Source organism: Aptenodytes forsteri, unplaced genomic scaffold (assembly GCF_000699145.1).
Source record: "Aptenodytes forsteri isolate BGI_AS27 unplaced genomic scaffold, ASM69914v1 Scaffold119, whole genome shotgun sequence".
In the NCBI taxonomy this organism is placed as follows: Eukaryota; Metazoa; Chordata; class Aves; order Sphenisciformes; family Spheniscidae; genus Aptenodytes; species Aptenodytes forsteri.
Genome location: NW_008796165.1, coordinates 2,192,257 through 2,219,483, shown reverse-complemented (window position 1 = coordinate 2,219,483; position 27,227 = coordinate 2,192,257). Strand labels below are relative to the sequence as shown.

At 39.5% G+C, this 27,227-nt stretch overlaps 1 protein-coding gene across 1 annotated transcript in view; it reads left to right on the top strand.

Annotated features, from left to right (window-relative positions):
* ST6GALNAC5 (ST6 N-acetylgalactosaminide alpha-2,6-sialyltransferase 5) overlaps positions 1-27,227 on the top strand; it is a 73,084-nt gene that overhangs the window by 31,704 nt on the left and 14,153 nt on the right. Inside the window, exon 2 of the mRNA XM_009287270.1 lies at positions 26,530-26,939. Within this exon, the coding sequence (XP_009285545.1) occupies positions 26,539-26,939 (401 nt within the window). The 5' untranslated portion in view covers positions 26,530-26,538. The remainder of the gene's footprint in view (positions 1-26,529; positions 26,940-27,227) is intronic.

The window sequence follows — 27,227 nt, the reverse complement described above, 5'->3', positions numbered from 1 at the left end:
CATCAGAATAATTCATAAAGCAGAGGTTTTTTCAGGACTATTTATCTCTTCCCAAGCCCTCTCACAAAGTAGCCGTAGTAGAATTATGGATATTGTGATCTTCTTGCGAATTACTTGTACAATTGCTCCAGGAGGGGAACTTGATACTGGACAGTGGTTTAGCAGATCTTGGGTGCAAGTAAGTATTGCAGGAGGCATTGCCTAAGAATGCAGCTGGAGATAACAGTGCTCAATGCTAGGGACAACACACAGGTTTACATAAGTTTCCACGCTCTGTAGAGTTGTTGAAGAAATCCAAGCAGAGTAAGACAGTATGTGTGTTCATCCTAGCACATCACAGACTGTTCAGAAGCATATTTCAGCTAGGAGGAAAAAAAACACGTGTATGTTGGTGTCACAGCAAAATGTTTTGAATATGTTGGTGTCTGGAATATATCTGGCCACAGTAGGGGAAGATGTAGTATTTTTACGTTAAAAATAGTTTTGGTTGTACTCATGAGTTACTTTGGTATTTCAGAGGAACATTTCTGGATAGCAGGTAGGATGGTTCCGTCAGCGTGAGACGTTTCAGATTTACTAGTAGATATTCCTGTCTGAGCGCCTGTCCTGCAGAAGTCTGTTGCTCTGCTTCTTAGACAGTTTTATGTTGTAAACATTTTGGTTCTTATCAGCCCTGTCAGGAAGCAGACAGTCTGCTGCTCTGTCTATACATTAAATTGTATTCTGAAAAATGGAAATATTTGGAACACAAATGCTCTGAATAAATATTCCAAACAGCACAGTGATACAAAGCAGCAAAAATAATAAAAATGCTAGGCTCAGACTTGCAAAGCGATAACTCCATTGAAAGAACCTCATAACTGTGGGTCTATTTCTATATTCTATAATTACACAATGCGGAGAACTATTAGTGGAAAGTCTGTATGTGCAAACCCTGAGGAAGGCATCAATGAGAAGAAAAGTTTCCTTTGTGTTGATGATGGTGTGCCTTTGATGAACAAACAAAAGATAACTGCTTTTTTGTGCTTTTTTTATCAAGAACCCTGTTTTCCCCATTTCTGTTAAAATGTGCCCTCTTTTGTTGGGACTGGTCTACGTGCAGTTTTTATTCTATTATGTTCACATCCCTAATGGAAATAGTCATCTTCTGCCATGGGCATAGATGTATAGTGTCAAGATGCCTTATCCCAGAAATGCTTTTTATTCTTGTTTTCCAAGACTAGCTTATCGTGGAACAAACACATTTAGACCTCTAAGTCTGCATCCACATAAGACAATTGTACTGCTTTAGTTATACTTCTATAATTAAAATGATACAACTTCTGCATGTGCACTATATTTCAGTGAACACAGTGCTTTTGAAATATTTTTGGAGGTATCCATCTTATTCCTAGCATGTTTGTGTACAATCCTACCTCTAACTACCGGTAGTCTATTATTACGTTTATCTAAGTCCCTGATGGTGCATTGTATCCTCAAGTCATTTAGCCTTTCTCTGTTCATAATGATACCACTGACCCCTCTGAGGCAATTCCTTGAAAGGAGATAACAGTTTTTCCCCTGCCCTTGACCAGTAGGCTGACTGTTGTGTTCAGCTCTCCTGAGAACACTGTTCTGTTTCCCTCAGGAATGCGAAAAAGTAATTTCCCCAGATAACAGCCAAAAACCCAATTAAGCTTAGATTAAAGAAAAGGAGGATTTATTGGTGTTTTATGGAATATAGAGAAAAGGAAAATAAAAGATAGGAGATACTAAATTGCCTGAAGTGGAGACACAGGCTGTCCAGTTGCTAGCATTACTCTTCAGTTTACAGAATAATTGGTGGATTTTTAGCTGGTTTTAACCATATAACAGTAAAACATTGGCTCTCCCACAGCCCAAAGCCATGTTTCTCTTTTTCTGTCAGAGCTGGAAAGACTGTGACATATGCTGTCTTTGAAACACTGTGTGTGGCTGGAAAACCCCCTCAGTGACTTGGTGTCGTGGTTGTCTCTGAATTTGATGTGAAGGTGTCAGTAGTTACAAAACATGTTTATTTTCCCAGTGGGGTGTTAAAATGCATGCAAATTGGGCCAAATATACAAGATTTAATTTCCATTTTCCTAGTACATTGTATTTTAGCACATGCTTTTTTAACGCCTTTCATACAATGTATTTCACATTTCATTGTGATCTTTCAGAGAATCCATTGTCTTCTCATCACCTATTTAAATGGGACGCTAGGTACTTCTTAGCTTGAAACACAAGAAAACAAACTGTTTGCATATCTTTAATTAACCCTCTCTTTGTGTAGATTAAGATTGCCTTTAGTAACTGTCAGGTTTCTTGGCCAGTTGAATAAACAGCTTCTGGCATGCATTTCAATTACTGCACTTTTGTATTGCTGATGAGACTAAGCAACAGTTTCTTGGAGGCAATCTTAATTTAGCGATTTCGTTCACATTTTTATACAGGTACAGTGTTCCAGCTATGTAATTAATGGTGCCATCTCAGCTTTAGAGGTGGATAGAGAATTAAAAATCAGCATGACAAATACATCAGGTATAATTCAAATTGTGAAGCCATGTTATACTTATCTTAAATTATTTTCATACCACAGAGTCCCAAACTGCTTTACAGAGTATATGCAGAATATACATAGTACAGACCATTCTGTCCTCAGAAGGCAGGAGCCAAGTGGACAGTATCTGACTTGTGAAGGTTTAGTCATGGCCAGAACATGACTCTTGTGAATAACACATGCCATCTTTGTTACTGGGAGCAGGCAGGACTTTAGGGCTTTTATGGCCTCATTAGGAGGGTTTCCTCATGGCGAAGTGAGCCTCGCAAGGTGAAGGGTTGAGCTCACCAGTCTTATTAATATAGCCAAATTCCTACCAAAACCAATGTTTACATGTACAATTGCGTATTTTGAAGTTTCAGCAGCATTCAGAACGCTCTACAGGCAAGGCTGTGCTCTGACGGACAGCTGCAAAAGCAGTGGGATAAACTGTAGTAGGATGATTTGTAAATGAGCCTTAGGTCTTTTGTAGTTAGGCAGAGGAAACTTGATTATAAATAATTCTCACTACACTATTAAAACTAGTGTTCAGTTTTTTTGGCCACATTACTTCAAAGAGGACTTTAGAGCTATTGCACCAGGGAAGCAACCAGAGATATTCCAGGGTCAAATGGTAAAACAGCATCAGGGAAGGTTAGAGGGATGCATTTGCAAGTCAAGAAGACATTGAAGGGGATCTAATTATAGGCTTAATCGCTGTAGGTAATGACAATTCAAGCTACTATATTTAACATAGCCTGGATAGTATAACTGAGGTCATCCAACAAACGAATTAACAAATCCAAAGCAGATTTTCAAGAAACATTTAGAAAGGAATGGAAAGTCTTAGACCTGCTCAAGCCAAGAGGACTTTTATCAGTGAGTCAAGTTTAACAGCAGAGCCCAGATTTCATCCTATGCATAGGACTATGGTTTTGTTTCAGAAAACATCTTCAATGCGATTATTCATGAATTTCTAGTCATGTATATGCTTAGCAGTTTGCTGGAGCAGTGCCCATGATATGCTGTGGGTTTTAGAGCTGGAAGTTGAGCCAGGGTACGGTCCTATTACCGAATCCATCACTAGCTTGCGTGGTGACTTTGGCTGAGGCATGTGTGAATGTTTATGATTATTTGCTCCCGAGTCTCTCCACATCTAAACTACCTATCTGTCTTCATAAAAAGCTTAAACATCTATGATGAATAGTGCTATATAAGTGCAGTAACTTGATGTTTTCAAAGAGGAGACAAACAAGGCCCAGTGAAACAGTTGACGAGGTGGGTGAATGTGGCGGTATTCTCTTCATTCCTACTTGTCCATATTTGGAGTTCACAAAAGCGGAAACAATGTGGTATTAATTCATGGTCTATAAAACAAAATGACATTTTAGTCTTGCATTTCAATCGGTCTCATTTTTATGAACTTTGCAGTTGTGTTTCACTTGGGATGTATTTGGCTGCTTGGCAAAGTGTCTGGAGATTTATAATTCCTTATTAGTAACTCAGGGCTCTAAAGGGAATAACAGAGTACTTATTTACTTTTCTAGGTCAGACTCATGATGTAGGAGTTTAATGAACTTCTGCTAAACAGGAATTGAAGCAGAATTAAAATCTTGGAGTGCATCTGTCCAATAAGGTTATTCATCTTATTTTCTATAGGTTAGATATTTTTTCCTTGTGCAGGGCTGTTTAGGCTGCACTTTCTAAGTAATCAGCCAAGAATATGAGACTCTTATATAGAACCTGGTATTAAGTCAATGCACTGATGTGATTTTGCTCTGAAATTACATTATGTCAGATAACTGTATTTATGTATCAGTGTTCAGGGCAGTAAGATCCCAGTTCGAATGTGCTGAAAAAGAGTTTGTGATTCATACTAGCAGCTAAACTATTGCTGAGTTTTGATGCCTCTCAGATACGGTTTGAATCAATAAGGTGGGCACTTCTCTGTCAAGAACACATTCAAATCTGTGTTCAAGAAAAACAGTGCAGTATCTCTGCTTCGCTGTAAATGTGAAGGGAATACAGTGTTTCATATTCTCACAGGAGATACACATTGGGATTTACTTGAAATGACAAAATTAGTGATGGAGATAAAGAAGCATGGAAGAAACACAAAAACATGTTACATAACCACAGCCATGCTTTTCACTGGACTTGTATTGCAGGAAATAACATCTCCTCTTTATTGAAGAGTTTGTATTACATTCAGAAATGTTTGTGAATCAAATGTGTAAAACACAATAATATATTTTAAGATCTTAAGTATTTCAATAGATACTGTTTAAGCCTTGGAGGTATATGCACATAAAATGCCAAATCTCCTTGGTTTATGCAGTATTTAGTAAATATATATCCATTAACATATGTTTAAGACAGTATACAATTACCTGGGGAAAAAAACCCCAAAATACAAACCAAGAGATAATAGAAAACAATGAGTGAGGGGTTATGTCTTAAATATCCTATCTTCATGCTTTTTCATGGCTCTGAAGAAACACCTTCCTTCATGCTGTCCTAAATGCTGATCCTGAAATAAGTTCCTCCGCCCTTTTCTCAAAAATCAGAGATCAAGGTCACCTTTGCAAAAAACCATCTAATCCTCGATTAAACAAGAAGGTCCTCTGCTTTGCCCTGAAGAGTAGCCTGGTGGTTAGAATGCTTATCTAGAACGCAGAAGGCAAAACCTTGATGTCTTCCTTGGTTGGAGGTGATTTACAATTCTTTCTCTAAGGATACAGCCCTAATCTCTAAACTACAAACTAATGTGGAGATCAGAGTACTTCGTCCTTCTTGTTGGAGCTGTGCCTCTAGGCACAAAGAACTGAGCCAGCAGGAGTGTGAGCCGAAGGCTGGGAAGAGCGTGGTTCAACCCCCGCTCCTCTTTCTGCATATTATCCGATGACCATTTTATGTAGAACTCATGATAGTCCTCGGAGCATCGACTAGCTTCTTTAGCCTTCAGGCAAGCATGTTGTGCAGTCTCTGTTCACCATTTCTTCTCGTTGTTCACATTAGATTTTCTTTTTCTTTGGCTGATTTCTGCATTAAGTGATGGAAAGGAGTATTGAACTTCGAATTCTTTTTCTGCCTTACTCCTCATCGACCAAGTTGCCAACTGGCAGAGAGTGCAGAATCCTGATTACTCTCTATGTTATAAGAAAGAGAAAGAACCTAGCTCGACATCTGGATAGCAGGTGCTAAGAGATACATGGGAGAAAAACAAAATGGCCTTTTTATTAAACAAATCTGATGTGGAAGAGAGGGAGGAGGGATTTTATATTTGCTTTTCTGGTTTTGACCAGAGAATAGTTGGCTCGAGAGCAATAAACTCCGTTATTCTTGCTTGTAAAAAGCACTTAAGAAGCAGGACTGCAAATACTAAGATGAAATTCGTATTTAATAGTAAGCAAGCAAGGCTGTGCCCATGTGACAACTAAGCAGGGAAGTGAACAAAGGAAGCTTTCAAAGCATTACTGGTCAGTCTGATTTTGTAGTTGGTCAGTGGGAGGACCAGGTGTAGTTGTTTGTTTGCCAAAAAGAAAGGCTAAAGAAATTGGAATTTCTAGAGCTTTTTTGGGGAATGCCTTATTGAAATGGCAGTGGGGGTTGTTGGCTTCTTTAGGATGTGGACAATGGGAATAACTTAGTCTGTGCTACTGTTGATGGTCAAGGGAGGAAATCAGATGCCAGACCTATGCTAAGGAGCCCTGTAGGTGTTGAGAGAGGAGAAAAGGTGTGATCACGGACTGGCACAGTTGTTTTGGAAGAGACTGATGTAGGAGCATTTGTACCCATAAGTCTGGTAGAATTTAGCTTGATTGTGAGGGGGTAATGCAGCTTGCCTAGTACAAAGCACTTTTTTACCATATAGCTGTATCCCTGATAAGACTGCTTTTTTGGCATAATATACTTGTTTTGCTATAACAATAACATGCCTCTAGAATAAAAATGACCTAAGAATGAGAAGGTCTGAATACCAAGGAAGAGTGTCTCTCTCTTTGGGAGAGGTCGGTAGAGACAATAATGTAATAATAGCATTCCTATCCTACTCATTGATATGGATTTTTTTCCACTAAGATATATGAACTACCTTGAAAACTGGGTCAACTTAAATGCTGTCACAAATGCTCATCACCAAGCGTATATTGCTGCATACCTGTCACACTCGGCAGCTGGAACAAATTTCATGAAGAGACTGGGGTAAAAGGTGAAGCTCAGCAGGATTATTGGCTGTGAAGGAATCACACTTTTGCAGTTTGTCTGGTACAAAACAAAGGAAATGGGGCAAAATTGTGCTTAATACTGATAAATACAAATAGTATTTGTCTTTTTTTTTTAAACTGATACCTTTTGATAGTCAAATTTATTTGCATACATTTGGTAAATACAGTATTATTCCCTTGGTGGATTATTCTTGCTGCTTAAGAGACTGAATTTATTGACATATCTAGACATGGAAATTTACTGGGAATTGCTTGAAACCCTTCAGGCGTTGAAAGTTCTTTAAATGGAGTTAGTTTCAGTGTCGTAATGGGATTGTTGGTGATAAATTACAATATTACATATTTACTGCTAACCAAGGAAGAGCTTTTTAGAAGATGCTCTTTCTTTTATGCCAAAATGAAGTTACATGGATGAAAGCCATGGTGTCCTCTCATGGCATATCTTTGCTCCAGCAACTCTTGATGATCATGGTTCACTGTAGAAAACTTAGGATTTGTGCCAGAGAACAGCGGCATCTCATCCTAGTTGAACTGTCCAGTAATGCTTGGGAAATAACAGCATGTATGATTGATGTGCCCGTGTTGCATGTCAGTAGGTAGCTTGCCAGCCTGGAGAGAGCCAATGTCAGGGCTCAAGCCTGTACTTTCCTCACTGTGTTAACACAAGCTGAAAGTGTCCTCTGAGACCGATCATAAACTTTCCTGTGTGGGTAGGAAAGTGGTAGGGAGCAGTAGTTAAAGTTCAGGCTAGCTCTGCAGCTAAAGCCTGCCCTAGGAGTGATTCTCATCTGCATCTATATCCAGTCAGTCCTTGGCTTTTTCACTGACAATGCCTTCAGGATGCCAGAAGGCAGTGGTGGCTTTGTGATGCAAATCAGTCCTGCCAAGTCTTACTAAGAAGGTGACTCATTCATTCGGGATCAATTTTTAAGGCAGCTTGTAACTTCTCTCTCATTTGGCATGAAGGATTTTGCCGAGCGTTTCAATGAGACAGTTACAATCTCACTCAAAATTTTTTAAAAAAAATTTCCTTTCCTTCACATTATCACTCTGAGAGTTGTATGTGAGTGCCAAGAACTGGACAGAGAGACTGAAAAGCAATAAATTTGCTCTCCCAGGGTGAGCAGAAATTTTGCCTGCAAGAATGAGTTGAAGAGTCACTGGGTTTTTCTCAGTGGAGGAAGGCAAGAGCAGAGAGGACAAGAGTGATCCAAATGACCTTACTGTTTTTACCAGGACATATGGCAGGTGACTCCTTAGGAGCCTGTTCTTCAGAAGAAGTGGAGGGGAAGCAGCACAGTAGACTCTTTTGCTAAAGTGTGAAGAGTAAAGCAAATAGAGGCTCCAGTGCATCTGTTTGAGAGGGAGGGAGTAGGAATAGATGCGCTGAAACGTGTGGCATGTCCTGGAGAACAGGGATGGAGCCAGCAGCAGGGTGGCCAAGCAGAGAGGAGTAGCTGTGATGCTGAAGGCATGTTACCCTGCAGAAGCTTTGTGTATACAGGAAATTCTCAGGTTTTGCTGCAGAACTGATTTTGGGGAGGAGGACATATTAAACTGAGGCAGAGGAAATGCTGGGCTTAGTTGGAGGCAGAGCACCTGAAGCACTGTTCCCCAAACCTCTGGTGGGTATCCTGACACTAACAGGGTTAAAGAGGAGAATATGATGCAACACTTCCCAGTGAGGACTATGCAAAACTTCTGGGTAGAGAATAGATACAGATTAAGCAGCAGTGTCTCAGTTGTGATAACCACAGAAGTATGAAGTGAGCATATATGACCATTCTTCACACATTCCCTAGATATCACAGTTCTGGACAATCTGAGCCAAACAATCAGAAATTGTGTCCAACTAATATGTTGGTTTAAAAATCATAAGCTATAAATACTAATATTATATTTGGAGTTTATTTTTTCCATTGCTTTTGAAGTTTCATGGTGTACTTAACGTTACACTTTCCAGTTTCTCAGCCACTCTAAGAAACTTGTTCTCTTCTAATCCCATCACTCTGGGAGCTGGAGATTTAAGAAAAACATGCAATATTATGAAATATATAAAAATATTATAACAATTGGAAATATGGTAAGAGTAAACAGATCATCAACCTAAGACTAGTATATGCAGTAATTCATCCTTCTCTGTACATGATGCCTGAGTCAAGAAAAGCCTTATGTGGTTGCTAGAAGAAAGGTTGCCTACTAAGGTCCAGAAATGCTGTCAATTTGCAGGTTTAAGTCATAAGCAACTGCCACTGTATTCCCAAGAGAGAAAGAAAAAAACAGAATGTAGACCCTGAACTTGTAACTATATTGAAGTTACCAAAATATGCTTTATTAAAGTAACAGCTATATGTTTTTAACAAGTGATGAATACATACAGAAAACACATTTTATAAACTGTCCATAGGCTGCAGTTTGTCCATACGAAATCTTTGGTAACCCTATGCTGGTAGCAAATACAAAATAGAAAAAAGATTGAACTCTATAGCGTGCCCAGCTGATTTCTATAACATCCTAAAATTCACATTCACATCCTCAATTTTTAATGTGCTCCCTTCATCCTTCAAAATGAATTTCAGGAATGTTTCAAATGCGTTCTTAATTTACCATATGTGCTTCATTTATGTTGTATCACTGCAATGGCATATATGTGGCATAGAGATTTTAGCCTAGAAAATAAAGATATACTGGGGAGTGAGCAACCGGGAAAGAAAGGAAAAAGCCACTGAAAAATAGTGAGTGGAGAAGCTTGGTGCAAAGCAAGCAGCCTGGATTTGAGAGAATTCAGTGATGCCGGCCTGCCTTTGAAAGCTTGCTGAAGTGTGTTAGGCAGTTGGAAACAGAGTTGTAAAGGGGAAATTTAATCTCCTCCTTAGAAGACAGCGAAATTTAACTGATGCTGGATAAGGGGAACCTCCTGTGATGCTGTATGGCTAATTTTCACAGAGAATGTTTAATTCTGTCAGATATTGCAAGACTGCATTTGCCGCTTTAGTAAATAGAAATCGCTGCTTGTGAAAATCCATTTAGTAAATGTTATTTTGGAGCATGTTGGCATCTTACACAGTACTGAGGCTTCTTTATCCACTTCTTACCTGACCTGCTAAACAACTGCAAGTTTTCCTTCATTCAGTAAGCTTTACCTGAATAAACGCCCCTACCAATTCTTAAAAAAATAATCAGATAAGAAAAGGCATGGTATTAAGATGAATGGTTAATATGTGGAAAATTATTCAAGATAAAAATATTCTGCCTGAAGTTCTGTTAATCTTATCAATGCATATATAGTGCACAATTACAGTATATAAGAATTACATACACCCATGTACAGTAGACTGCATGGTATCTACCAAATCTTTACACTGTAAATAATTTACATTTACTGCCAAGCAGAATCAGAATTTTCCAATCTTAGAGGAAAATAAAGTCTTGTCAGCCCATCACATTGTCATTATTACTGAAGGCCTAGTAACCATTTGCACAAATGTAGAAGTCCAGGCATCCTACCTCTTCTTGGATGAGACAAGTTGATTGATTGCTGGAGCCAATTCGCTCAAGATGCAACTGTCTGTCTCAAACTTGATGTAGCATTTGCTCTGGGTAAGAGGAACAAAGAGAATGCTAGTACTTGTTTGTGCTTTGGGCTAATCTGGCAAGGGTAGAATATTTTATTTTATATTTTATATACCCCCTGCTACTAGTCTTGCTAGCAGGGAGAAAGGAGGCATTTTTCTACCGTGATACTCACAATGCTTAATTAATACTCACCAGAGCTAAGCCCTGTAGAAAACCACAGATAAGGTTTTTTGTTCTTGAATAGAACAGAGAGGCCGACTACCTACTAAGACCCAAATTGCCATGGGAAACACAGGAAGTATGCAGTTATTTCTGGTGAAGATGGTGTGTTAACATTTTGTCCGTCTCTGGGCTTGAGTTGGTTATTCCAGTCTTTTACTCAGGAGGGACAAACACATTGTAAAATATTGCGAGATAATATTGGATAACTAGTCTTCAAATAGGATTAAAAGGCATCAGTCAGAACATATGAGAGAAAGCAAAATGCACAGAACCAGATTGCTTCAGACTATATTAATCTGCAAATAGTAAATATGTATGTAATTCGCATTTCTATAGTAAGAGTTTGCACACTGCACAGAGCTTGCATAGCCTATACTTCATAGGCAAATACTGTTGAAGCAATTCAGGGTGGTGATCAGTCCGACTTGTGTCACTTCTCTAATTTGAAAATCCCGTTGATAGAGAATTGCACAAGAAAGCTGGTTTGACATAAAAAGATCTGCATTGAACTGGAATATATAGTTTGTCTGTGATACAAGTGCTGCATCTGTAATGCAGATTTCCTCTCTTAAGAAACATTTACTTCAAAGTGTTATGCAAACTACTGCACTACAGCAGCAGGCATAGAAATATACTGCAGCATGTCCCAGCTATTACACACACCTGTTGAGTGCAGGGATCGAAAAAAACAATCAGCCAGCAAGCACTAAGATTGCACTGGTATGATATTTTCTACCAATTTAAAAATAAAGATCTGGGATAGATAGGGTTGGTGTAATGTCCAAAGGAAGCCCTGTGTGGATACCAAGCTATGGCATTATGCTTTTAACCTGCTGTCAGCCCAGAAGGAAAGATAAATCTGTTTTCTTTGGATTATCTGAGGTGCCACTTACCTGACAAACCAGAAATGTCTTCCGTTTATGCATACTAAAGTGAGCACTAAGCAGGGCATGTCTTTATTAGCTCTGGGAAAGAGCTTTCCTATTCTTGTGTTAGCAAAGGCTAGGATTTATTACAACGTAGTGCGGGAAGAAATTAGTCATCCGTGATGTGGAGTAGGATATTTTCTCTTTCACATGGTTTCTCCATTTCTGCCTTGTAAGCCACTAGCACTTTCCTGCATTTTAGATGATGCATTTGCATTTTCAGTTTGTACATTTCCCTTTCTGGTTTTGCTCTTCATTGGCAGGTAAGAGGGGAATAGATAACGAGAATTAAGGGGAAGGGTGGTAAGCACACCCACAGCTGCAGCAGAATGGTTTGGGGAGAAGTGGTGTCTTTAGATACTGCTGTGGCATCTGGATACTTGGGAACTACGTCCATGAGTGTGAACTAAACATAGAAATGCCAGGGTACTTACAAAGGGCCCAATTTACAAGTCATGTGTCACTTTTTGCACTGAATAACTGATTTGTATTTGCAGTTAACACCATTTGTGCCTGAGATAGAAAAGTAAATGTAGTGTCCCTGTTCACTAGCAGTTCAGACTTGGGACTGTAATGTAAAGTGTAATGTCAGGCAGTGCCTCGCCTAGTCTAATTTATGGCTTTGGAACAGCTTGTTACACACCTAGTGTGTGACTGGGTGCTGGGAGTAAAGACCCCCCCACCTTTTCATGTGCCCTGTCAGCAGATTGCCTGGTCTGCAGAGCTTTGCTGCATCAAAAGTAGATTAAATCTTTATTTAAGAATCACAGGATGGTGATAGTGCTCTTAAACAGTAGCTGCTATTAACATGTCAGCATTGCTGTCAGTCACCACCGAGTACCTGAGTTAATGCTGTTTCCCCTGATATTGAGAATGGAAAATAGATAGGTTGCTACTTAAAGTGAACTATTGTAAATGAGGAACACAGATTTAATCCTTTCTGATATCCATCCGTAAGATTAAAAATGTATGTTGTATTACTTCAGGGGTTGCACTGACCTCTAGATTTCATGCTTCTGGATTTTACTACTTCTTATGTACCGTTCCGTTTTTATTCCATATTTTGGCAATATCAAGGCTTAGTCATATATGTGAAAGAAAATGTTACAGATAACATGGTAATTGTCCATTTTATGAAAACTTTAGGGCTTTGTCTTGTGAGCGTTGTGCAAAATGGCAGATATTGATATCTTAACTAATTATTCAATCAAGGATTTGGCAGGTCAGTCAATGGGAACAATGTACAATGGACTAGAATTGATCACACTTCATTTCCCATCAATTGGCAGAGCAAATGGTAGCTCAGATGATAAGTTAGGATCATTGCCAATCATTTTTGGGCTCATGCCTTCCGTTTTTTCTTTCTTTTTTTTTCTTCCAAATGAGAACCCCCAGACTATTTGATGAAAGTGAATGTCCTCTGATGCTGGTGAATAAAGCAATGTGGAGTTTTTGTAGCCTCTGAGGGATGTGAGACTATTTCTGGCTCCATAATTGATGCTGCTGCATAGTCCTATAATCACCTAACCTTATTGAATTGTCCCCATGTGAAGATTTGATTTCAAATTTAGTAATCATTATACATCATTTATTTTCACATAGATTCCAGGTTCATCTGTAAAGTGACAGAATTTCACCCCAGAGCTCTTTGAATGTTTGGCTCTTCACTTTTACTCTTTTTGGATGTGCTTGTGACACTTGCAACTTTGGTGATTTACTAGCAATTAGTAGGGTTCCATGACAGATTTACTGTAGCCTTCCAAAGGGTGATGAATCAGGTATGTGGCTATGAAGAAGTGATTCCCTAGGACTTTCACTTAATACAGATCAGAGTTAGATCTCGTGAAGAGCTTTGGTGTCTAAAGCAGGAGTTAACCCAATTAAAGCTCCACTCCTAAACCTAAATGTAAAATAGCAGTTTAAAAGAATCTTTGCTTAGCTGCTGTCTAACCCTGAAAGCACATAAACCAACTCGCTGTTTCCTCATTTGAATTTCAAGTGAACTGGATGCCTACACTTCTGTCTCTGCATCTGCCAAAATCTTTGCCAGAATCCTGTATAAGGCTGCTCAGGAGCTGGAAATCAGAATTTCTTTCTGCCAAATGCTCTGCCTGGTTCAGCAGACCCACCCTACATTGATACAGCCAGCCATGCCCCTAGAAATGTAGCTGGAAGGGATGGTACCGTCTACCCGTAGGAGCTGTTTCTTTCTCTCACCGTTGGCTAGAGCGTAGTTCATACCTGGTGTGAAGTTTTTGCATACATTCCAGTTTCTGCTGTTGTGCTATTTTGTTCCTGCCAAAAAGGTAACTTACTATTTAGCTTGTGGGGTAGGGATTGATTCCTTTGGAAATGGTGAACATTTAAAAATTATCTAGTTGTGACAGGACCAAATGTTTTTGCATTAACAAGCTTTCTTTTGAAAATATATTGATCTGTTCTTTTTATTTGCTTTCCCAGATGTCTATTGCTCAATATGGATTGAAAAAATACCTCATTTCTGATGTGAAACCATCCACACGCTAAACAAATACACATTGAACCAAAATAAACTATTTTAATAACTTTTTTTTTAATTAAATGTAAATGTAGCATCCATTGCAGTCTGTTAAAGTAAACAAAACCCCCAGCGCGTTTAGCATGTTAAAAAGAAGATTTTTCCTATGTTCACAATGTTATACAATAATTAAAAAGGAAACCAGCTAAGCCTTCAGAACCTGTCCCCTTCTATAGATTGTAATTAATTTGTTTAATTATAATAGTAGGTCTTTGAAAAAATACCTCATTTCTGATGTGAAACCATCCACACGCTAAACAAATACACATTGAACCAAAATAAACTATTTTAATAACTTTTTTTTTAATTAAATGTAAATGTAGCATCCATTGCAGTCTGTTAAAGTAAACAAAACCCCCAGCGCGTTTAGCATGTTAAAAAGAAGATTTTTCCTATGTTCACAATGTTATACAATAATTAAAAAGGAAACCAGCTAAGCCTTCAGAACCTGTCCCCTTCTATAGATTGTAATTAATTTGTTTAATTATAGTAGTAGGGCTGTAGTGTGATTATTATTTTTGAGGGGTAGATATCATGCACTGTTGCTGGTTTTTATGTTTTGGGAAGCAGAACGCATGACAGAAAGGGAAAGATTTGAACCACACTCCAGCTGTAATTAAATGCTGACATGTCAGTGGAGTTCGGCTGCTCGTTTCTTCAAATGTGGATTTCCAGGACGGGGGCTCCTCCCGGCTGTACTGTGCTAACAGGAGCAACAGTTTCTCCTGGGAGGATGTGCAAATCTGGGAAATAGGCAGGCCTGACACAGTGCAGACACTGCCATGCTCAAGGTGAAATTCCCACTTCATTCACACTGGTTTTTAGGGCTTTGATAGCAGTGTGGACACCTATGGTCTCACTGTGCCTGCGACCGGGCAGGCCGAGTCAGGATTATGCTCTCATGCCATCTCCTGGCAGATTGTCACTGTGTTTGCCTCTTCGTGCTGTCTGTGTCCCTTCTGCCCTGCCCTGTCCTCTGCAGATGTATTTGTCACAGCATGCCAGCCCTGTGAGATCAGCGTGAAAGCCAGCGGGGCTGCAGGTGGCCTTGTGTGGGCATGGTGGGGGATCAGAGAGGACGGCACAGGTACAGGGATATTGCGCAGAGCCCTGGGGGATGCCGCAGGCTGTGGGGGCCAGATGTTACACCTGCGCAGGGTGCATGCAGTAAGGTGGACGCGACTGCTGGGCACTGAGGGTGTGCCAAGAGTGTGAAACATCAGGCAGCTCCCGAGAACCACCTGATATATGCAGGTGTGTGGGCAGCAGAAAGGCTGGTACCACCTCGCCCTGCCAGCGAGGCAGTGGGGTTTGGGCAGCGGCAGGCAGAGTCTCCCGGCCCATTCTGCTGCAGGGTGAAGCAGCCCCTGAGGGCAACCCAGGGGCCATGCAGTAAAGACAGGACATCACATCTTTGCTCAGTGGAGTGGAGCAGTTACACCTGATGAGTAGCTGGTCTTCCTCTTTTAATCCTTTGCTGAAAGATTCCGATACAAAAAACTGTCGACACTTCAGTGTTTCTCCCCTACAAGAAGAAATAGCCTGCCATCTCTCCTGAGAGTTGAAAGTGTGGCTCTAGAGAGGTCTAGGTTTGTCAAAAATGCTGTTTGGGTGTGTGGGCATTATCTGGGGCAGTAAAGCTGGAAGGATGACCTACATGTCCAGTGCAGAAAAACTACTTTAGAATATGCCTTTTTGCTCTGAAGAACCTGTTTGACAGAAGTTCATTCACATGAAACAAGAATCCTGGGCTGCAGCCAGGCGTGGTAGAGACCTGAAAAGCAAGCTCTGGTTACAGCATTTAAAATTTCCTGCTGACAGGTATCAGTTAGATGCCAAGGCATTCAGTAATGGTGATTTGAAACAATGAAAGATTAAGAGATACTTTGGAAAAACGTCTGCAGCCTAGCACTTCTTGGTCATGCTGCCATGTTCTCCTTTTCATTCTTCCATGACAACCACCACCATCACCCATCTTATCGTAGCATTTTGGGCTGAATTTTATATACATTCAGTGTCACTAAAGAAAGCAGTGCCATCCACCTATCTTCTTTTTTTTTTTTTCCTGCCGTGTTTTTACTTCTCTTTGCCTCTTGTTCCCATTGCTAGCACTTCTTGGTCATGCTGCCATGTTCTCCTTTTCATTCTTCCATGACAACCACCACCATCACCCATCTTATCGTAGCATTTTGGGCTGAATTTTATATACATTCAGTGTCACTAAAGAAAGCAGTGCCATCCACCTATCTTCTTTTTTTTTTTTTCCTGCCGTGTTTTTACTTCTCTTTGCCTCTTGTTCCCATTGTGAAATAGATCCAAGGAGCGATCCAGTGAAATATACTCCCCCCCCAAGCCAGGAAAAAGTGAGCAGGAATTGCTTGATGTCACTGCCAGGTAAAATGCACTTCAAATGACACACACATCATATCCCATGAGTATGATTTAGGACTAGTAATGTAAAATAAAAAGCAGATAAAGTGTTTAAAGCACCCACAGATCCCTTGGGACTCTGGTCCTCTGCATTTCACCTCTTTGCAGGAAGGTTTTGTCTCTGCTGCTGCTCACTAAAAGATGATTCCTTTTTTTCCTGATTTCTGTGGTATCTGTTCTTAAACCTACCTCTTCTACACTCAAATTCCTTGACCAAATGTGTTGGGTTACTGTGGATTTAAGTCATATCATTTCCCCAGTTATAGATAAGCTACATCCTTAAGCAAGGAATATTACTGAAGAGTGTTAGCCAAGTGCCTGGGAATCATACTTCACTCAAATCAGTTGACGGTAAAACATAAATAAAAGCATTTATGTGCCACAGCCACAAGAGATGGCACAGTTATACATGTCTGTGGAATACATAGATACAGAAATAGACTTAACTCTACTTCTAGCAAGGTCAAACTCCCTCTCTGCCTGTAATTAGCTGACTGGCTATCAGCTCTTTCCTGGCTCAGTTTTTCAAGGACTCCCTCTTCTCATTTGCCCTGCAGCTTAGGATACCTTCCTCCAAGTGAGGCCTTCCTTTCTCTCCAACCGGCCTTTTTCTCTGGTTCTTCCAGAGATTCCAGTTAACCTCATCCTTTTCACCCAAACTTATTTACCCCTAACTTACTCAGAAGATAGTTTTGACGTTCTGCTATAAATTGAAGAGCATCTCTTTGGAGAAGCAATGCTACGTTGGCAGACAAGAGTGCCATCTCTTGTACTTGATTGTCTAATTAACCCTTCATGGTAGGTGCATTTCAGTGCTAAATGTTTTCATCCACCAAGTGTTTATTTTCATATTAACCTGCACACTGACAAATAGACTCGATACAAACATCCTGATCAGATAAATATGTTTATTTGTTTATTTTTGTCTCCTGATCAGGACTGTGATAATAGTAAACAATTGGAGAGACATGTTTGGAATGCTTGAGACCCTTTAAAAAAATAGACCCGAAAAGCTGACCCCTGAATTCAAAGGATTATTTTTCAAATTTAATTGTAGCCCAAAATCAGTTAAAATTGTGGTGATACATAGTTGCAGATACAGATACACATTTTTAAACATCTGTCTTCAAGATGTTTTCTTTTCCTCTGGTTTTACTCCAAAACTGAATATACAAATATTTTAGCCCAAAACACACTCTCTTTTTCTTCTCTATATATGTGCATGGGAGAAATTCCCTGTGACATTCTGCATCCTGTAGCTATTGAATGAAATGGATGTTTTGACCAGTTTTGCTGCCAGTACCAGTTTCCAGCATCTGTCTTTACTGTCAATACGCCAATGATTATGGAGGCTACCTTGGGATCCTGCTGCAGAAGTGGTACAACTTTGTGTATTGTTGAACTTGATATATCCTCAGAAAAACATTTTAAACTCGTCAATACGCCAATGATTATGGCTTGGGACTTGGGATCCTGCTGCAGAAGTGGTACAACTTTGTGTATTTTGATATATCCTCAGAAAAACATTTTAAACTCCGATGCAGTATCTTCTGGAAAAAAAAAAGATTTTTAATCTGCTTTTGTTCCCTAATTTCTGATGTACTGTTAACTCAGAGCGACAGAAGTAAGAGCATATAGAGCAGTCTGGGTTAATATAAAATAAGCTGATGAAGATTACATGGAGCTAGCCACATGAAAATTGAAAGACCTTAGAGAACACCATGAGGCTGAACATTTTTGACAGTTTTTGAAACAAAGACCTTTGAACAAAATTTTTTAACAAAGACCTTTCAAAGGAATGAGGAGCCTTATTTTTTATTTCAGTCTACTTCAACAAGATAAAGAAATACAAGACAAAATATATTTTAGAGAAAATTCTCTATGGGGACATTAACTGTCTCTAATCGGACATTTGGTCTTAAATTTCATCTGGCCTGTTCTAGGGACTCTGTGTGCTGTGTTGAGGTTGTCATGTTAAAACTGGGTGCCATTGGAAAGGCTTGCCTGTGTCCTTGCAATTGCTATCACATTATTGCCTCGCGATAATGGTCGTAGTGACAGTTTAGATGCATTTGGATGAGCTAAATAGTGTCACAGAAAGCAACAGGTGCTTGAATTTGAAAACTTAGGTACAGGCTTTAAGGATCAGTGATGCTTAGCTGTGAAGCTGGGTTAGATAAAAAAAGTGACCCTGTAAAACTTGAAGCTTAAAAAAAATCTTGTATAGCCACGACAGGTGCAGAGAGAGCAGCTGAGGGCATATTTCCATGAAGCATTTAAACTGGAAAGAATTGCCAAAGCATACCGAAGCAGATGAGAGAAGTTGATGTGAAAACTTTCTGAAGCAAAAATCCAGACTGTCCAATACCTTTCCTATAGATCGTTGACATAATTCTTGTTTTTCTGACACTTAAGTGGTAACAATTTGCGTAGTTAAGACACCATGCCTGTGGCTTTATTGCATTTTAGTGCAAGTACTTTAGCTGCAGAACAAAAGCAGTGTGATGTAATATGGATGTCTACTTGCACTCCTTTTAAGATAAACATTAGGCAATAACCATTTCTTTAGAGCCTGTATATTGTTCATATGATTCTTGCTCTTGTATAGCAGCTCATGTTCATCAACATGATACATTCCTGCCTGATTTTCCAGTTCTGTCTTTCATTGAGGATATTCTTTTCTTTCTCTGATTGCTTTTCTTCTTACACCATTACTCTAGTTGATAGCTTCAGGTTATCATTGTATCCTATCTCCCTCTCCAATAAGCCTATGATTGATACTAATCTTCCTCACGGGCCACATTCATAGGATGCAGGATGGAAACTACTCTCTAAATCTTAGCTTTATATGTGCTGACAATTTGCAAGGCTGCACCTTATATTCACTTCAGGTGGCTTAGGGGAAAACATCAGCACCTGGTAATCATGCTTCCAAATAAGAAGAGAAATGCGCTCCATATACTGAAAGTTATCTTGTTGTTTGGTCTCCTGTGCTGCTTCTGCTTGTATTTTATGTAACTAGAAAGGGCTCGGTTTCTATAGGCGGTCAATGTCCTGTAACCAAACTCATGCCTTTTCTTTCCATTGAGAGGAGCCATATTTTAATTAATCTAATGGAAGCTTTGATTAGCAGGCAGTCCCCTGAAAAAGAGTTAATGTGCCGGAAAACACTTCACACAAGCAGAAGACTCTTCATTGACTAATGTGCTTAGCAGTACTTTTTCTAAGAAAATTATCCCAGTGAAAGCTTTACAGAGTGCATTTGTTTTTCTATTTTTCTTCTCATAATATAGCCTCATGTTTTGAAATTGAATTAGGTATGTCTAAGGACCTTTTGAAAATAGAATTATTATATTTTTACTACAGGTTTTGCAGATGCCCATCAGTATAGTATCATGGAAAACAAACATATTCCATTCCTTGGAGGAATAAAACATAGGGCACTGTGATCACTAGTGTGATGAATGCATTTGCTGAAGTTTGGCTATTTCACTGTTTCTACTTATCAAGTATCTGAAGGCAGAGTCCAGTTATATAATTAACTCCAAAGAATCAGTGGGAAATGAAGATGCTAATGTTTCCACAACATTTGCATATTCAGGCTCCACAGCCCAAGAAACAAAGAGAAGTAATAAGAAATTCATTTGTTTTATCTTTTATCTTTTTAAACAGACATGCATTTATCTTTATGAACAGACTTGCCAGACCTTTTTTGAATTGCAAAGTTTTGCTGCAAACGCTTGTTACTTGGATTTGCATAAGGATTAACAATGTTGGGCAAGTGGTATCTCCTAACCCTTTCTGTTTACTTGTGTGGTATCAGTCACTGGCATACAGTTTTCAAGGCAATCAGTGCTTTTAGTTCAGTGGATAATACAGTTTGTTTTCATGGCAGATTCTCTAATGTTCCAAAAGTCTAGTTCAACAAAAATTCTAAATGTATTTGCTCAGAGGATTTTTCTTCCCCCTCTTTAAGAGCTCTCTGTAGCTGCTAGCATAAGGGTTAAAGAATGAAAATTTATGAAACTTGAGGGGGAAGTCTGAGCTGGCATGCATAGTGTAGAAATTAAGCTACACTCCCTATCTGAACATACGTGTGAAAATGTTATGGTCAAAGAAAAATCATCTCTTAGATCAGAACTTGGCACCACAAAATCAAAACTCTCAGAAACTTGAAAGAGGTGTGTACCACAGCAAGTTGAAGTTGGTTGAAGTTCAAAACTCTTCACGCTTTAAGTGTTTCAGTCTGGTTTTTTGTTCCAGCTTTTTATACACAGAAGTATTACCTAAAATATCCCAATATCCATCTGGATAATTTTTACTGTTCAGAGAAGACTAGTTTGAGAGCATCATTGCATAGTGTGTCAGGTAGACAGGACTTGAAAAATACCAAAGCAAACTCTTTGTGCTTGTATGTTTTTTCATTTTTAGTTCTTTTCATATTATTATGAAAGCACTGTTCCAACATCACTATATTACAAAGCAAATATTATCAGGGAACTTGTATTATTTTCACAGGATCATGTCTCCCAGACTACTTGCATTGTGGAAATAGCTTCTGAAATGCACAGAAGTGTAATTCACTAATGAGACAGTTTGAGCCCCACAGCTTGCTGCATTGACTTACAGAACAGAAGTTACTTCGCAAATGTGAAGCTTCAGGGTTTCTATTCTACTTCAAGGTGAATGTTGGGAATTTCTCAAAGAAAAGCAGATTTGGCCTTAAAATCGTCAGTCCTCTAGGAAAAATACTAAGGAAGGAGGCACACTGATAGAAACAATATGTATAGCTTGCTCATGAGGGACGGAAGTAATGGCAAGAGAAGCTTTATACCTGGAGCAGTGCTGAGTGACAGGGGCTCAGAGGAGCTGGAGCAGCTGTTTGTGATGTGCCAGCAATGGACTGGGGATGCCTGAAGCTCCTGCAGAGGTTTGGGTGCCTGCTGTGACAGGGGGATTGTCCTCAAAGCCTCTGGGAGAGGAGAACTGTGAAGGAGCAGCCAGCCTAGCGGAGCAGTGGTCCCACACCAGCAGTTTGTGAGAAACCTCAAAGCTGCTCAAGGCTACAAGAAAGTAAAAAGTTAGAACTGAAGCTGCCAGGACAAAATATGATACTACTGGCAATGCATTAACTACTCAGTGTTGTTGCTGGTGGCTGATGACCCAGCAAGCAAGAACAAGCCATAAGTAATAAATTACATTGAACATGGGATGAACACAGGGTTCATTAACATCACGTATGAAATGCTGATTAAGTTCTGTGCACAAGGCAAGGAACATAAAAAGTATGTATGAGGTAACATACAGAGTGTGTCACTAGCTAGCTGTTGTGCTTAGGCCAGACACAATGGGCACTAGTGGGTAGTGGAGACGTGAAAGTCCTACCACTGAAATTATCTGCTTTATAACAAAAAGAGAAAGCTGGACTGCTCTGGAATAAGCTCACTTTCTCCTGCACCAGACTGTCTCTTGTAGTGTTTATGTGTGCTTTTTTAACCATTAATATAGCCCTATACTGAATTAATTCAATTGAAAATGGAAACGGTTTTGCTTTCCTGTACATCAGTGTTCTTATTTCTACCACTGCTTTTACTTTAGTGGTCAGTTTGGGAGCTCTTGCAGAGGAGGTTGTTGGTTCAGTGATATGGTTCAGGTAGTTAATACAGAGTGAAGAAGCCCTATAGCTTTTCATTCCAGATCAGACAGAAGACAAGCATGCTGGTGCTGGCTAACAAAACGCTGTAGAGGTGTTGCAGTGCAAGAGAAAAACATAGCTGTCAAGTACCTTACTGATATTTTGCACTTTCGGTCTCAAATGCTCAGTTAAAGGTCATTCATCCAAAAGGAATTTGGATATTCTTTAACCTTTCTCGGTCTCTCTTGCTCTCTCCCAATACACTTTGAAGTCATCTGTAATATTTCCAGATGTATCTATGAGGAATGCTGGTGTTGCTGAACTGACAGGTGGTCTTTTTCTGCTGAACTCAGTAATGAGCTGTTCTTCGCTCCAGAAGATACCTTTTTTTTTTTCTCCTTTGTTGTTGGCCAGGTCATCATTGCCAAGATAAAATACTCTACTTTTTACTTATAGAAGGGAAACTTTTATACTACTGATAATGTAGTGATCTGAACCCAGGGGCCTTGAAAGTAGGTCATTAAGTACTCAGTATAGGAAAAAGTGTGTTTTCCAGTGTTCGTGATTTTACTGGAGGGAATTGTCTTGTTTTCTAAATCTTGGCTTTAAAATCAAAAGACTTTTATAAGCAAAAAAAAAATTGATCATTTGATTTCATCACGAAGAAAATAATTATATCTAAGAGTAACATATTTTGAATCAGGAATAACATTTTTCCATTGTTTTTTTTTTGAGCAATAGTGTCTGAAAATAACATTTTTTCTATCATTGGACAGCATAGATTTTAAAGTCAATAATAGAGCAGATTGCCTCAAATTGGAAACTACAGAAACAACTGTGGCATTGTTTTTTGTTTCTGTTTGTCTGTTGGTTGGTATTAAACAAATCAGATGTATGTGATATAGCAGCAGTACGTACTGGGCTATAATCTATGTAAGCGAAAGTTGCCAGGAGTCAGTTTGGCCCATGATATTTAGAGCAGTGCAAGGTTGCACTCATTTGTTATGGCCACCGAGGTGCTGTTATGGGGTTTACCAGAACCTAGCAAGGTTCACCTGCTCCCTTCATTCCCGTGGGATAGCCCATCTATCCCAGAAAAGCACCAGTTGATTTTGCCATCTTCTGGGGTTCTAGCACTGTAAGCTTGCTGTCTTGTAACCTCTTCTCTCTCTCTCTCCCTCCATATGTATTTTCAGGTGGCTGGAACTGAGAGGTAATTTGGGCAATTTATTTGGCTGAAACTTGTCTCGTTCACTAAGTGCCCTGAGTATTGATACGACTGACTTGTGTTGTAGAAGTAGCCACATGCTCTGCCATGTTGTGCAAGGCACTGTATATGCACATGAAAATGTGGCTGCTTTTTGACAATGGGTACCATTAAATGTCAGCAGCTTTTACATGCATTATATGTTACATTTCAAGATAATTAATACAGATGCCATAAAACTCACCTACCTCTCACCCTATCCCTTTTCTGGGCATTTTGAAGCAAGGCTCATGAAGTAAGGGTTGCATCACCTACCTAAAATAAAACTCATATGTCATGGGTTTGCTTTTTTTTGGTTTGCTTTTTTTTGTCCAAATGTCACTGTAATAATTACCGTAACAGAGAGCTTTCTGTGGAGTTAATGTTCTTCTGGCTTAATGGCCCCTGGTTATTCTCAGGCCATCAACTTTTCCCAGCTGGTCATCAATCCCAAAGAACTGCCTTGTGCCTCCATTATTATTGCTTAAGTAGATGACATTTCTGGTACAACCGCTGCCTCCCAATGAGATGATATTACATCCAATAGCTTTTTTTCCCCCTTGCTTTCAATGTTGTCAAAGCATTATAAACAGCTGGTACAAGAATGTTGTGGCTGTTGGCTGTGAATTCCTCTGACAATTTTTAGGTGCGAGTTTTGTAGATTTCGACTGAAAGAATCTGAGTGAGGTGACTGAAAAATGACTTGCCCGGAGCAGCTACATGGGCTCAGCTCCCATGCATCATTCAAGAAGTAGCTGGGCAATACCTGAATGTTTCAGTCTAAAGACTTTTTCCCAGAAGGAACAGTTTTCAAACAAGATCTGGGACAGATGTTTTGGGGGGGGGTGTTAATGTTTATCATCTAGCAAATGTTGACATCCCCTCTCTCACCCTCCTCCCCACGTTTCCACAGCTCCACTGATGGTCGCCCTTGTTTCCTAACAATTAATGGATTCTCTGGCAGACTTTTAAAAGAAACAAGTAAGTTGTAGCTCAGTAGGCCAGAAACCAGCAGAGATTGTTTAGGTGACAATGTCTTGCTATGTGGATATTCAAACCCACGTGAGTTAACATTGGTGCTGAATACATTTCCTTTAACCTCATTAGCACTTCATCTTGTTTTCCCAAGCATGATCGTGGAGCAGCTAGTTCACCTTAGAGCCTTTTGCTAGGTAATTCATCAAAGTGGCAGATGAAAGCTTAAAGGAAAATGCATGTAAATACTGCATTAGGAACCTTGGCTCACAAAGGCATGAACATTTCTACCCATATCATTAGCTCTGGATTACAGTCCATGTATGTGAAAGAAAAGGGACTTTGTTGTTTGAGGATGATGGAGATACAAAGCTTACTGGTTGTATCATTATGCAAATTTTATAGTTCAGTTATTTTGTCTTTAATTAAAAAGCACTTCATCATTCATTAGCTATTCTCATAGAAAAAAAGCTCAGACTGCAACAACTTATTACCTTCAAAATTAAAAAACAAGTTACTAAAGTAAAATACCCTCTTCAAATGAGAGGGGCCAAAACATTTCCAAACAGCAGATTGAGGTTATCTCAAACCTAGGCTATGTCTTCTTTTCAGCTTTAGAGTTTTAAGCTGTGCCTCACAGCACGCCAATTTAGTCGTTTGATTCCTATATACATGTGGTTGATACTAAGTGTAATTATACGTCATCACAACTTCTCCTCATTGCTAGTAAACCCACCAAGTTTACACCTGGAGACATGCTAGCTATGTTTGTAATGGCATGAACAACGAGTTGCCACGGAGAACACAGGGTTTGATCTCAAGGTGCTGAGGCCCTCGTTGTCAAAGATGGGTTTAGGTTGCTAGCGCTCTTCAGAGCCAATGAATACTGCCCCCTCCTCCGTATACTACAGGATCAGGCCAGTGCCACCGTGCAGGAGATGACTGCTCTCAGCATGTTGTGTGTCTGATTTGGAGCCTCTGGAATTAAACAAGCCTGCTACTCACCAGGAAGGTACTGGAATGCCATTCTTTATGGTTAGCGATGAAAATAAAATTCTGATAGACAACCTTAGAGAAGAAGGTCAGTAGATCAAAATGCTCATGAACCAAAATGGCCTTCCAAGGAACTTCCGACCGGTGAGCAACCAGTTTAGTTTGTTTGCCTTTTTTTTGCAAAGAAATGGTAAGATACACGCTCTGTATGTTCTATAATCTGATGTTACTGGTCTTAAATGCTACAAGATACTGTTTCATGGAGGGCCACGGAGGCACTCTGTCAAACAGTCTTTACCTCCCAGTTTATTGTATTCTTGTTAGAAATTAGCACTTTGTGGATAGTGTTAACCCTTTGCCCCTTTTTAGTTCTCATGCTGAGTAGCAAATACACTTACATACTCCTCTTACTGATACCTATATTGGTGGCATACTTCAGTAATATGATTTATAATGCATTTTCATTTTCATGAAAGCTTGTTTTACTCTCTTGATTCCATTAGGTTCAGACACTCGCTGAACAGGCACCTCCTGTTCCATTTTACTGTGTAACTTTTAAACATGACCTGACAAGCTAGAAAAAGTTCAGTGTACTAACTCAGTGTCATGTAAAATATACACAGACATTAATGACCAGCTCTGACTGCTGAACCACAAAGGAGGTACAAGAGCATTGCAGTGGTTATGGCACCAACTTGGAGATCGCGTGGAAGAATTGGACCAAGGTATAACACTTCCCTTAGCAAAATGTCCTGACCCCAAGGTTGAAAGCTATTCACACCTGTGCTTATGAGGACTTACAATTGATTATTTCCTGCAAAAATCGGAAGAGGAAGAATCAAAAATACTCCAATTATAGCTCATTTATGGCAAGTGGAAGAAGTACAATCCTATGCAGCTGGGAATAGTATAGAAGCTGTTGTGATTACTGTGTATGATGCAGCAGTGGAAAGGAGGATTTAAACAGTGGACTTAACTCCACAGAGGAACTTTAAGGGCTATACACCTATGTCTCATTTTCCCCATCTACAAAAAGTACAGGTAATGTGTCCCCAGTTATTTGGGAAGACTGCTGGGTGAGATTTATATAAAGTCCTCTTGAGATTTTTGCTGTAAAATATGCCGTGAACATGTAAAATATAGTTATCATATAGTGAATGGGAAGATGTTTACAGCTAATTTTGAAGTATGTATGTCTTTGCAGCCTTTAAAAATGCACTGCAAGAGCTGTGCGTTGGTAACCAGCTCTGGACACCTTCTGGGAAGTAAACAAGGTGACAGAATCGACGAGACAGAGTGCGTAATACGAATGAATGATGCACCTACTCGAGGTTATGGAAAAGATGTTGGAAACAAAACGAGCCTTCGAGTCATTGCACACTCCAGTATTCAGAGGATTTTGCGAAATCGCAACGAACTCTTAAATATGAGCCACGGTGCTGTGTTTATCTTCTGGGGTCCTAGCAGCTACATGAGGAGAGATGGTAAAGGCTTGGTGTATAATAACCTGCAGCTGATGAATCAGATACTGCCTCAATTAAAAGCATATATGATTTCTCGCCACAAGATGCTTCAATTTGATGACCTTTTTAAACGGGAAACTGGGAAAGACAGGTGAGAACTTCAATGGATACATTTGGGGGATGTCATACAGTAGTAAAATAATGTAGTTTATATATAGCAATTTCAGATCTGCTCAGAGTGACCACCACCCCCATTAAATTCTCTGCCTCATGAGTTGTAATGTGGTATGACATGCCAGATAACATCACTTGTAACATAAGAAAAAATATGCATCAAAATAATTTGTATGGCGTATTGCCTCATCAACTTAGAATACCAGAATCTGGACGTACTGTTTATACGGCCAAGGAGGCAGGAGCTGTTTAAATCTCACTTTTC